At 48.6% G+C, this 13,561-nt stretch overlaps 1 protein-coding gene across 1 annotated transcript in view; it reads left to right on the top strand.

Moving 5' to 3' along the window:
• FLNB (filamin B) overlaps nt 1-13,561 on the top strand; it is a 139,144-nt gene that overhangs the window by 112,114 nt on the left and 13,469 nt on the right. Inside the window, 11 exon segments of the mRNA XM_032647686.1 lie at nt 696-836; nt 3,145-3,257; nt 3,259-3,274; nt 3,991-4,164; nt 4,877-5,035; nt 5,359-5,562; nt 6,601-6,753; nt 6,857-6,979; nt 9,457-9,723; nt 10,360-10,497; nt 11,846-11,961. Of these exon segments, the coding sequence (XP_032503577.1) occupies nt 696-836; nt 3,145-3,257; nt 3,259-3,274; nt 3,991-4,164; nt 4,877-5,035; nt 5,359-5,562; nt 6,601-6,753; nt 6,857-6,979; nt 9,457-9,723; nt 10,360-10,497; nt 11,846-11,961 (1,604 nt within the window).

Below are 13,561 nucleotides of genomic sequence, written 5' to 3'. Positions count from 1 at the left end.
TGACGTGAAAGCCATCTTGTTCTCACTCACTTGCACTAGCTCTCCAAACAGTGCGCAGGAGCTGGTTCCACCTGTCTCCCAGACCTGGGGTCCGGAACCCAGCATCCCTGGGTCAGTCCATGAGCCCATGGGATTGCAGAATGTTCTGTGTGTATATCAGAAGAGGTGGTTCATTTATAACTTGCATCCTGGAGAGAGGGCCGGAGATGCTCTGTAAGGGGAGAACCACTGTGTTTAGATCTCTCTCGACCATCACGTTCCTATTCCCCCCTTTTCTTGCCTTCTCTTATTCTTCCACTTTTCCAAGATATGACATTGACACTGAGGTCTGTTGTACAAGAGTTACTTCCTCTCCTAGCCTCCTTTCAATGCCTGCTTCTCTTTGAGTTGACGCTTTACCAATCCAATTGGTCTCATGGTCTTCTCAAGTCCTGTTTGAGCTTCTCATTTGTCAGTACAAAAGTAGAAGACCCTTTACTTGTGAGTTGCCTGCTGCATTTTGTGGAAACAAAATAGAACAAAATAAAGGCAGGTACGTCTCTGCTTCCGGTTGTGGAACGTGGTGTTTTAGGCAATGGTGTGAAGTGTTCTTGTATCTGAAAACGTTTATTGTGAAGGCCACGTGTACCTCTGTGCTCAGCTTCTCGTGGGAAGTCTTGGTGGGCTCACTGCCCTGTCTCCATGTGCTCCAACAGGAGAGGTCCACATGCCTTCTGGGAAGACAGCCACACCTGAGATTGTGGACAACAAGGATGGCACGGTCACTGTCAGATACGCTCCCACTGAGGTCGGGCTCCACGAGATGCACATCAAATACATGGGCAGCCACATCCCTGGTAAGTCGGGCTCAGCGACCTGGCTGACTGGCCCTGCAGGACTCCAAGATTCAGGACGTGAACATCTGGGAGGTTGTAGTCAGTCGTTCAGTCACCTGCTGTGTGGTTTTCGGTGGCAGATTTGGGAATGCAGTGTAGGCGTCCCTGCAAAACCAAACAGGCTGTGACCCCAGCAGATCCAGCTGATTTCCAGCAGGGATGACACAGCTAAGTGTCCTGGGTCACAGTGCAGGCCCTTCGGTCTGCGATTGTTTGTCTTTGTCACTATGCCAAGCATGGCCAAAGAGTGAGCTGGGAGAAAAATGTGAGGACACGTCAAGGGGACTTTCCAGCCGGGCCTGCAGAGCCCAGAGCAGCGTGGGATGGGAGAAGAGGTTGTGAGAAGAGGACAAGCTGCCTTATTGTCACACTGCTCTTGACAAGGAAAGCCAGCTCAAGTTTCACGTCCATCAACCAGCAGTGTTACTCTTTTTCTTTTTTTTTGAGTACATAACCTATCTACGTAGTTTAAAAATGATGTGGAGAAGGGTTTCCTTCCCACCCATATCCCCCATCTGCCCTCTCCTTGAACCTGACTGTTATTGATGTTTTATGCTAGATTTCAGAATATTTTTAAGACTCTACAACAGATGGGAATACAGATGTTTAATCCCTCTCCCTTTGTTACATAAACAGTAGCCTACGCTACACATTATTCTGACCTTGCCCTTTTCATCTAATAGTATATCTTGGAAAACTTTGTGCATCTGAATAGTAGAGAGTGTTCATGGTGTCCGGCCATTTGGGTGAACGTTACATGTGAACCATTTCTCCCACTGGAGGACAATTTGGGTTCTTCCCCACTTTTGTGATTACTGGTCATGCTGCAGTGAATAATAGCCTTGTACACCCATCATCTCACACCTGCCAGGGTGTATCTGAGATATTTGGTTCCCAGGGCAGGAATTGCAGGGCACAGGCAACAGCCCTGCAATTCTGACAGATCTCACCAAAGCGCCCTTCACGCAATCCCTTCCCGTTCACATACCCACCCGCCATGTAGGAGAGCACCTGCTTTTCCGCCAATTTGCCAGTGGAATAGGCTCCTCAAATTTTTGGATCTTTGCCAGACTGATAGTTCAAAAACGGTATTGCTTTGTTTGTATTTCTCCTGTGAATGAAATTGAGCAACTTTCTATATGGCTAAGTATCAATGCTATTTGTACTTCTTTTCTCTGAACTGGACGTTTGTATCCTTGGCTCAGTTTTTCTCTTGGATGATTGGCCTTTGTCATATCAGTTTCTGAGAGCAGTCTAATGTTGGAGAGATAAGCCCTTTGTGATAGGAGTTGCAAATACTTCTCCCAGTTTGATATTTGCTTTAGTTTAAGCAAACATGTATTTATCTGCTTCTATTTAAATGTTCTAAAGGTGCAGATACAGAAAAAGTAAAAATGTCTTTCTACCATTTTCCTTCTACTTCCAATGTTGGTGTGTGTATCTTTCAAATGTCTCTCTCTGTACCTACAAATAGGCATGCAGTTTTGTTCTATTTTGGGCTGGGATAATGGTATTAATATTACATAGGAATATATTATGATGGGTATATATTATTATATAGGTATTATAATAGGTGTTAATATTATATAGGGTATTAATATAATGGGATATTGACATTTATATAGCAATTTGCCTTTTTCTCTTTAATGCAACACATTATGGATAATCTCTCAAGTTAGTATACATAGATCTCCCTCATTATTTTTAGTGACCTGCAAGTAGACTAATGTTGATTTAACCACCCCCCGTTGTTGGACCCTGGGTTCTTTTCCTAATTTGCACCTGAATTCTGTGGAAATGGAAGTACTTGCCTAGGGCTGGGAGTGGGCCTGAGTGGAGAGGACCACATTGGGATAGATTCCTCGGGCTGGGCTCACAGACTTTGAAAGTCATGGGCAAAACGGCCTTCCCAAAGGACCTTTCCAGTCACATTCCATCTATAGTGGGTCATTTCTCTTCTTCCACTGCTCCCCCCCACCCCCCGTCACCCAGCCCAGGTGTAGCTGTTCCCTCCTTACTTGTCCATTTGAGCCAGATTCCCCTGCCTCAGCCCCCTCTAGTCTGGAGCACCCTGGGGACTGTTTTTCTCATGTGATCACTGAAGGGTCGATAGTGAGTAGACCCCCTTGGATATCCTAGGATGGGGAGCCCCACAGAGTGTCCTCTTGCATTCTGCTCTGCCCAGAGATGCCACAACCCGCTGCTGTTAGGTGAATCCCCCCAAACCCCCCATGAGTCCCAACTTTGTGTGTGTTCTTTGCAAACCCAGAGAGCCCGCTCCAGTTTTACGTGAACTACCCCAACAGCGGGAGCGTTTCTGCATATGGCCCGGGCCTGGTGTATGGAGTGGCCAACAAAACCGCCACCTTCACCATTGTCACCAGAGGACGCAGGAGAAGGTACTGTGGTTCTGTGGGTCTCAGCTGTCATTCGGAGAGTTAAGGGGATGCAATTCCAGGGAAGCCTTTAAAAATAAGGCTCTTGTCCTTTTCTGTCATACAAATCTCTTACGTAGAGCTCCTCTGTCTTCTACCAAAACAGAAATTTTAAAGTCCTTCGTGTTCTGATTAAAATCACGCTCATACTATGAAATGTTTTATGTGACTTTCCTGAAATTTACGTGTGTTTTGATAGATAAGATTTTTGATTTTGTTCTTTTGCACCTGTACATGTATCCACCAGGGCCACATGAATCATTTAGTGGCTTATTCTAGCTCTGTGCCCATGTGCGTTGTCATCACAGGAATTTCTAAATTTGGCGATTCTAATGGGATTTTCATGATGGCAATCCAGCCCCCAAGCAGCAGTGCTAGTCTGTGTGTGACACCCTCTCCTGTATGTGTGATTGGGTGCGTGGGGTTCCATCCCTTCCTCATCCCACACGTATGGAAGAATTGAACTTCAGGGTCACTTGCAGGAAGAATTCAGATGGTGGAGTGTCTTCCCAGTGGCACTTTCACCATGTAAATAGCTTTGTTCTGACCTACGCCCCTTGTCCATGGCTTGTGTCAGTCTGACGTTCCTGGCATCAGGGCTGTCCCAGATGAGAGATGATCCCTTTCGAAACACAGAAACACTCTCCCTGATGGCTCTCCTTCCCTCCTCTCATTGACAGGTGGCCTGGACTTGGCTATTGAGGGACCCTCAAAGGCGGAAATCAGCTGCATTGACAACAAAGATGGGACATGCACGGTGACCTACCTGCCCACCCTGCCAGGCGACTACAGCATTCTGGTCAAGTACAATGACAAACACATCCCTGGCAGCCCCTTCACAGCCAAGATCACAGGTAGAGTTGCCCAACTTGCTGGAGGCTCCCTGCCCCAATAAGCCCCCCTCCCATCAGACCTGGGGCAGCAGGCTAGGCACGTCTGAGATTTAGGTTTCACAAACGTCCTCCTTGGGAACAAACTAGGGATGCAAGGCCAACATTAGATAGGCTAAATTCCTCCTTCAGCTGGTAATCCCGGGAAAAGCAAACACATCATTTGGAGGGCACTTATTTGTGCCAGTCTGACTCCAGCGTCCAAATAAGGAGGCCCTCAGATAGAGGCATTCAAATAATACTTATTGCATGAGTGAGCTCAGAGATGCTCATCGGCATCACTTCTAGACAGATTTTTGTGTCCCTTTTACAGATGGGAAAACTGAGGATTGGAGAGACTGGCTTAGCCAAGTTCATGTGGGTATTCTGGGATTCAGGTGGAGATTATCTGACTCAAAGCCCTGCTTCTGACCCCTGTTGTGCTCTCTGTTCAGATCATGCTCTCAGTGGGTTATAAATGTGGTCTGTGTGGACTCAGATCTTCCCTGTAACCAGGCATAAGTAGCAGTCATTCTTCGTTGGTTAGGTCTGCTTATTGTCCGGGGCGTGTTTTTGTCACTTAAGTTTGCGTAATTAATTCTTGCCTGTTCATCTATAAATGGCATGTGGTGTGAGAGCTCTGGAGAGCCAGGGTGACCACGTGTAACGGAGCTGTGTTGGGGCTGGTGTTTCCCAGACGACAGCAGACGGTGCTCTCAGGTGAAGCTGGGCTCTGCTGCCGACTTCCTGCTTGACATCAGTGAGACTGACCTCAGCACGCTGACGGCCAGTATCAAGGCCCCGTCCGGCCGCGACGAGCCCTGTCTCCTAAAGAGGCTGCCCAACAACCACATCGGTGAGCTCAGACCTGCCCTCCCAGCAGGAGCCGGGACGTCTTGACTGGGGGTTGGGGGTTCCCTCCTTGCCCGGGATCCCAGTCCTTGCCTGGGAAATCGGTAGCACCTTAGAGTGTGATGTGATAAACCTGCTGGGTCACATGCATGGTCAGAGTCCAAGCATTTCTGCCTTACAATGCTGACAACCCTCTTGGACACCCTGGGTTGCCAGAAAGTCAGGAAGGAAGTCCTGTTCCTGTTCTTGCCATTGGGTCTCCCTCCTGCTTCCTCCCCTTCACCCCTCCCTCCCACCTCATAACCCCCAATCTGTGCTGTGGTCCAGGCATCTCCTTCATCCCCCGGGAGGTGGGTGAACACCTGGTCAGCATCAAGAAGAACGGCAACCACGTGGCCAACAGCCCCGTGTCCATCATGGTGGTCCAGTCAGAGATTGGGGATGCCCGCAGAGCCAAAGTCTACGGCCGTGGCCTGTCAGAAGGCCGGACTTTCGAGATGTCTGACTTCATCGTGGACACGAGGGATGCAGGTCTGTGGGGGGTGGTCCCAGGGGAAAAGGCCCGGAGCTTTGGAACTGGCTTCTTACTGCTCACATTACTCCCTCTTTCTATCCTGCCAACCTTCTTCTCTTTGTGAGCATCCTTCAAACTACAGACCCTTTTACATGATTATCATTTAAGCCCCAAGAGCAGTGGCAAAGTAGGTATTATCTTTGTTTTCTAGATGAAAAAATTGAGGCTCGCAGGGTTAGCAGCCCCATCTGCTTCTGGCATTTGAACCCAGAGTCACAACAACTCGCAGATCTGTTTCATTATCAATATTCCCACCGTTGTCTCAGCTCCCCAGGGTCTCCTTGACTCATCTCAGACTAAGAATGTTGGGCCAGCGGGTCAAAGTCATGTTCAGCTGAGCATTGCTTTCGTGCAAATGAGGAGTTTCTTCCTGTTTCCTCTTTGAGATGGTCTGAATTAGGTTGGGCCACTCCAAGCTACTCCACATCCCAGAGTCTTCACCTTCTGCCTTTTTGAGTGATGGGCTTGCATTGGTGATTTCTGGATAAAGTCACCTTCCCAAGGCAAGGAGCTGGAGAATTTGTGGTCCTGATGGGCTTATGTTCTCTGTTGATTCCTCAGGTTATTAAAGCTTTAGATCTGCTGTCTTAGTGGTTCCCTGGCTGGGCATCCGAGGCAGCTAGGAGCAGTTAAAAATGTCAAATTCTCAGGCCTGCAGCTGGTAATAAACCCCCAGACAGCATGTGCCATTCCTGGAAGCAGGTGGTCAAAGTGTCCCCCGCAGCGGGTTCTGCAGGACAGATGGTCGGTGGGATATTAGCGGATACCCTTGAGAAGAGAGTGTGGTCAAGGCCACCGTCAGCCAGGATATTTCACTCCAGGATTTCTCAGAGCGTTTAACTGACTCCTGTGCCCAGCGCTGTCCAACAGGGGCCACCGTTGCTGTCTTTCTCCTTTCTGGAGCATTTCCAGGGGTGGAGGTCCTTTCTGCATTCATCAGGCTCCCCCTTCCTGATGAGCTGCTGTCATAGCAGCCACGGGCTACTGTGTTGCAGGTTATGGCGGCATCTCCTTGGCAGTGGAAGGCCCCAGCAAAGTGGACATCCAGACAGAGGACCTGGAGGACGGCACTTGCAAGGTCTCCTACTTCCCCACCGTGCCTGGCGTTTACATCGTCTCCACCAAATTCGCCGATGAGCACGTGCCTGGTATGTGTGGCCCCATCTGCTCTCCCTGTCCCGTGCTTGGGTTTTCTGTAAATGCCATGCGTGCCCTCTGGGCTGCTCTCAAGGGCCTGCTCGGTTTTTGCAGGGAGCCCCTTTACCGTGAAGATCAGCGGGGAGGGAAGAGTCAAGGAGAGCATTACCCGTACCAGTCGAGCCCCATCTGTGGCCACTGTTGGGAGCATCTGTGACCTGAACCTCAAGATCCCAGGTGAGCACGAGGGGCTCGGGGGTCAGGGCAGTGGGCACCACCGGAAACCAAGGCTGGGCTTGGCCCAGAATGTACCATCTGAGTCTGCTGGGGGGGAACTGTTTTTGAATTTAATTTTTAAAAATTTATTCATTAATATTTTTAATACTTATTTTCACAGAGGCCCATCCAAGAAAAGTAAATCTATTTACTTTTCCTTCTTCCAGATGAAAATAGCTTTATCGTACCACATGGGGGAAAAATAGATAAGCTTTTAGACTTTCATTTACTGTCTGTCGACTAGACTAATAGTGAGAGAACTGGCCCTGCTGATGCTTATATCTGGAAGGAGGTGTCAGCCCAGTGACATCCTTCTAATTCCCGTTCGTATCTTTCATTCCTAAAATTGGAGTGAGGCCTGCGAAGCAAGGCTGGGTGGGTGGACCACATCTAGCCCTTTGCCCAACACAGCCATCGTCTGTCTGAAATGTGGCCCAGGTTCTTTCTATTAAGAAGTGACTGTGTAAGTGAAGGCTTGAGGCTCCTCTGGCATGTGCTATGGAGCTGCAGGTTCTATGAAGACAGAAAATCTAAATCGTCTTCCGATGAAGCTCATGTTGTGATGAGCTTCTAGTTTCCAGAGGAAGAGCCACACTGCATCTCCCGTCTTTCCTGACTTGTGGTATATCTCTTGCTCTGCCTTCTCAGCATTACCTGATGGGTTCTTCCTTTCTAGACACACCGTTGGTAAAAACCTCATTACTGTAGCGTCCAGACTAAGAATCACTTAAAACGCACCGTGTTGATTGTGATCATAAAAAGTTCAGGTGCTCAAAAACAGGGGAAGTAAGTCTAACCTCATATCCCACCGTCCAGGGAGACTGTGGTTCACGTTTCAGGCCCAGAGCTGGAGCCTGGATGCCTCCAGCCTCCTAGACACACGGGCTCGGTCTCAGATCCCTCTGGTGTACTTCTCACTCACTGTATTGTGGACATCTTTCCACACCAAAGTATACTTCCCCATCATCCTTTTCATGACTGTATAAGATTCCAATTCACGTCTAGGTGCATGTCCTCATTGGGTTTTCTCATTTCACGTATGCTCATCTCCATCCCTTGACCCCTTAATCAGTGCTCTGTGACATCTGTCATCACTTCGGATGGGTGCCCGGGAGTGGGATTGCTGGGCCAGTACGTTTCAGATGCTGCTATGCCTTGGCAGCCTGTCTTCCAGAAAACGAACTGAGGCCTATTTCTCTGTTTCCCCACCAGCACTGGCCACTGTCTTTGGTTCTCACTTTGATCAATCTGATGGAAAGATACAGTATCCAGTTTTCATTTGCATTTCTCTGGTCACGAGACGAGTGGACTTCACATTTCTCATTTGGGGAATTCTCTCTCCTGTTCCCTTTGCCTATTTGTCTCTTATCTTTGTGTGATGTGGTCAGTCACCCTTTCCCTCAAGTCTTGTCTAGCTCTTGACTCCTTCTTACTCTTTTCAGTGGTACTAGATGACTCTGGCTGAGACTAACTTTTTCCATCATTACCTAAAACACCCTCTCTTGTCAATTAGAAGGGAGGATGGCCCTCCAGCCTCCAGATATCCTCCGGACCCAGGCCATGTGGGGTGACCCTCCCCTCAACCTCCTTCCTTTCTCTGTCCTCAGGGCTCAGAGTCATGAGCTGCTGCCCAGATCCTGTAGGGCTGGAGGGTGCGGTTTCGTGCTGCTGTAGGTGATGGCATTACTTGGTCACCCAGCATGCAGCGCGCCTGTCTCCACCTCGTCAGTGCAGGCACGGTCGCTGGCATGGCAGATCACCTTGGGTGGAGCAGACGCGTCTGCTTCCTGGTGTTGGGGACCCGAGGCGTCATGTTTCTGGAAGTGTGGCCTCTCGTTTTCGGTTTGCTCAAAGCTTTGCTCACGCATGGTTTCCCCTTTGCCACTGGGACCAAGCTGGGTTCACCTTTTCCTCTAAACGCATTTTGTCTTGTTGCTTGAAAGAAATGCCAAGGCTTCTTGACAATGAGGGATGAGGGCTCTTGTGTTTTCTGTCCTTACCTATGGAAAAGAGCCCCTGTAAGCATGACTGATGGCCCCATGTCACATTTGCTTAGAAACATCTGAGCCATCATTGTTGTTGTTATCTACATGCTATAACTATCAGCCCAAGCTCTGGTTTGACACTGCTGTGTGGAATTAACTCAGCTCCAGCCAGGAAGGCTGTCAAAGTGCTCGGCGAGGCAAGACGTGTCAGTGCCCCCAGAATATTCTCTGCACTGGGTGGCTGGAAGGGCCCTGCACTCTCCATGCTGGCCACGACCACCCAGGGATTTGAGGGAGACAGGAGGGCAGGCGTCCAGCCAGGATGGGAGGAAGCCTGAGCACCCCGCACCCCTGGCCTACACTCGCTTTGCCGTCTGCTGCTTGCCCTGCACGTCCTGTTCCCCATCAGGCCCTCGCCCTGACCCTCCTCTTTTTCTCCCTGCCCCCTTTCAGAAATCGACAGCAGTGACATGTCGGCCCACGTCACCAGCCCCTCAGGCCGCGTGACCGAGGCAGAGATTGTGCCTGTGGGAAAGAACTCTCACTGTGTCCGGTTTGTGCCCCAGGAGATGGGGGTGCACACCGTCAGCGTCAAGTACCGCGGCCAGCACGTCACTGGCAGCCCCTTCCAGTTCACTGTGGGACCTCTGGGTGAGGGGGGCGCCCAGAAGGTCCGGGCAGGAGGCCCTGGCCTAGAGCGAGGAGAAGCAGGAGTCCCAGGTGAGCGTTCTGGGCAGGCTTTTTACTTGGGAAGATTGAGTTCAGCCTGGCAGAGTGAGCATCCTGCACTCTTCACCCTGTTCTGAAAGGAAGACTTTGTATGTTACTGATGGATGGTGTGAAGGGGCCTTCTTTAAAACAAGGCTTCCGTGGCTAAAGACATTTGGGAATTGCTTACCCAAAGCTAAACAAGTGTCTTACTGAAGGACTTCTCGGAGCCTGTAATTTATGGGTGTGTGTTGTGAGTCTCTAAGAGAGCATCAGGGTCATAAAACCGTTTCCAGGGCATCTTGCAGGCTAATGTTCTTTGGAACATGCTAGAATTCTATAAAACTGATTGTGAAGGTCCCTTGCAGTGGTGGTTGCTGAGTGGGAAAGTCTCTGGGGATGAAACTGAACGTTCTCATCTTGTTCTGACTTGGTTTGCATGTATTCCAAAGATGTCTGATCGCCCATGAGCTTAGTGTAGTCATGGATGGGGCTTAGCAGACATCACCAATGCCCTTGCCTGGGTTCTGCTTGGGGTTAGAGAAAGAGGAAAGGACTGGCAACAAACAGAACCCAGCACCCCATGTTTGAGCCAGAAGAGGGGCCTATACTGGGCTCAGTCATTGACCAGGTGTTTCTTTGTCTCAGCTGAATTCAGCATCTGGACCCGGGAGGCAGGTGCCGGGGGCCTCTCCATCGCTGTTGAGGGCCCCAGTAAGGCCGAGATTACGTTTGATGACCATAAAAACGGATCATGTGGTGTGTCTTATATTGCCCAAGAGCCTGGTAGGTACTCGGGGGCCAGTGGAGGACGTTTTCCTTGTTTAGGGATGGTTGGGTTGTAAGGAACAGAAACTCATCAGGCTAGCTCCAGTAGAAGAGGAATTTATCTGTATGGGCCCATGGGAATGCGTCCTGGAAATCCAGTTGCAGGATATCCAGCCACGCCTCAAAGGGGTAGGAATTCTTGTTCTCCTTGTCTCTTGGCCTCACTGCTTTATGCTCTTCAACTGTTTCATTCTTCCCACTGACCAGCCTCTCTCTGCCCACCCGTGGCCAGTGGCTGGTGTGGCTGCCCCAGAAGAGTGGCCTCAGCATCTGAGCTCCTCGATCAGGGGTTCTTAACCTTTTGTGTGCCATGAATCCTTTTGGCATCTGGTGAGGCCCATGGGGACCATCTCAGGAAATATTTTTAAACACATGAAATAAAATACTTCAGATTATAAAAGAAATCAACTTTAATAAAATATTGTTATCAAAATCTTTTTAAAGGAACAAATATGCAACATAGCAACGTATACACGTTTTCATTAATACGTTAAATCATACGATTTGGTGATGGTCTATTAACTACCTTAATTTCTAAGTGGCAGTGAGTGTAAATGGTATGTCAAGATATATATATAAAGCTGGAAAGTGATTGTTTTTGTTGACAAAATCACAAGTCTTAATGTGCTGTGTGGTTTCTTGTCAGCTTTTCTAAAGGAAGGAAATGCTAAATTTCAGTTAGAGGTTAGTAAAAATAAAGATGTACGTTTTTCCCATTCGAGTTTGATGTATCTCCTGAGTACTGTACACAGACCCTTTGTGTGGGCCCAGGTTAAGAATCCCTGCCCTTCTTCCTTGACTAGATTTTCTTTCCTAGTTATCACTCTGCTTCTACCCCTGTTCTCAAAGTTTATGTCTTAGACTTCATAGTTCAGGATCAGTAATGGGATCCTAGTTACATGAAGCCCTTCTTATTCTTAAGTATATAATTTTTAATAAAATGCTCTGTCATAAGCCTCTCCTTTGGAGAGAAATTGGGAATACACACCAGATGTTGATGCGTGATTGGTGTGGGGATTCACATATACCCTGGTGAAACACAGAACAAAAACTTCAGTGCTTCAATGCTCTTTGAAATTATTAAACAGAATATCTAAGATAAAAAAAAAAAAAAAAGAATCCCTGCCCTTTCCAACTAAGAAAATCGCATTGAGCCAGGTGACCCTCTCTGACCCAATCAGCCACAGCCATGGAGTGGGCCAGGGTCTCTGGGAAGGCACTTTGGCCCTAGCTAGAGAAACAAGAGGCCACTCTGGAACCACCTTCCCAGAATCTCTGACATGATGGGACCTTCCTGTCCCCACAGGTAACTACGAGGTGTCTATCAAGTTCAATGATGAGCACATCCCAGAAAGTCCCTACCTGGTGCCGGTGATCGCGCCCTCCGACGATGCCCGCCGCCTCACTGTTCTGAGCCTTCAGGTGAGACACAAGGAAACATCCATCTCCTTGGCCACAGTCCAGCCAGTGAGGCCCTGGACTCCCGAGGCCCCTTCAATCTCCGACTGTGCCAGGGGCCCCAGCACATTTTGACCACGGATGCTGCCAGGCGTAGGGGACCTTTCCTGCAGCAGGGTCGCATTCAGGACATGAGACCGTTGGGGCGAGCAGAAAGCAGCCACGGTCAGCAAAACTCCTCAACATTTGCAGACGAGTTTGTTTTCTAAATATTCACTCCAGAGAAACAAAGAAGGCCTGTTAATAATTGGTCAAGGGTTAAGGAGGGCTTTCAAAACAAAACAAACACAAAACTAACAGTCCAGTGATGTTCAGCTTGCTATTATTGGCTTCCTTTTCCTCAAGAAAGTCAATTGTGATTTATTTTATGATGCTGATTTATTTATAGTAAGCGTGCAAAACACTGTGTTAAGAACTGTATCAGTGTTATTTCCCTAAATCCTTGCCACAGTCTGGTGAGTAGCTTTTCTTGACACACACACACACACACACACACACACCCATTTAAAGATAGAACAACTGAGATGCAGAGAGGATCCAGCTATGGGCACCAGCTAGAATGAGGCAGAGTGAGGTCTCGGTGGTTCCAGAACCATGCTCTTAACAGCAGCCACCTTAATCCCAACCCTGGCGTTGTGGCAGGTTGTTACATAGCCCAACCTCTTAGAATGGCAGGAAATGCAACTTTTCACCCTGGCTTAAACAGGGCGCTTAATTCAGGGTTGCATTAGAGCCTTCAGCCAAACTAAGAAGTATTGGGGATGCCCTTGGGTCTTAGGACACTGAATCAGATGTAGCCGTTTGGCTGTGGAATAGCACCAAAATCCCAGAATGTGATTTCTGGGTAGAGGGGTTTCTAAATAGCCTTCAGCTGCCCCCCAGTTCTTGAACGTATTGGATTGCTGAAAACTCAACCTCATATCTCAGATTGGTTCCGTGTACTTGGTTTACATTTGAGAGTCTCACTTTCCCCTGAGGGGGACTGGTACTGCTAGTTGTCTCAAACATTAGGGAACCCAAACAGAACCCAGACCAGGGTCACGGTCTACAGATTGAAGCAGCCTCATCTGGAGAGTACCAAGGATACTGACTGGTGACTGTGGTGCAGATGTTTTTCTTGTGTTTCATTTAAAGGCTTCTTAACAGAAGTTCCTTCTGTGGCCAACTTAACTAAACCCTACGGAGGGAGATAAAGCTGGCATTTGTTGAGGGCAAAGAGCTGCCTTCACGCATCTGGAAGATTTCTTTTGGATCTTGTGAGGCGTTTATCTCCTTCTTGAGGATTTAGTGGCAAGTGAACTCAGGTAACGTAAACGCTTCTGTCCAAAAGGAGCTGATGTGGAGAAGTCGGCTCCAAGAAGCTTCCGCAGAGTCCTCTTATAACAGTTTGGTCATAAAATATTTAAACAGGTATGTATCAGGCTGGTATGTCCATCAAGCTTGTGTAACCAGCTGCCACAACAGGAGGGACCTGTGTGTCAACTTTGTCCCCTGTTCTCCCCATGTCACTTGATGCCAAGTGATATGTAAATTATTTACTGGAGATTTATTGGCAAGGCTGCAC

The sequence above is a fragment of the Phocoena sinus genome, chromosome 11, assembly GCF_008692025.1.
Source record: "Phocoena sinus isolate mPhoSin1 chromosome 11, mPhoSin1.pri, whole genome shotgun sequence".
NCBI classification, from domain to species: Eukaryota; Metazoa; Chordata; class Mammalia; order Artiodactyla; family Phocoenidae; genus Phocoena; species Phocoena sinus.
Note: the sequence above shows the minus strand (reverse complement) of the source record. Positions and strands in the feature narration are given on the sequence as shown.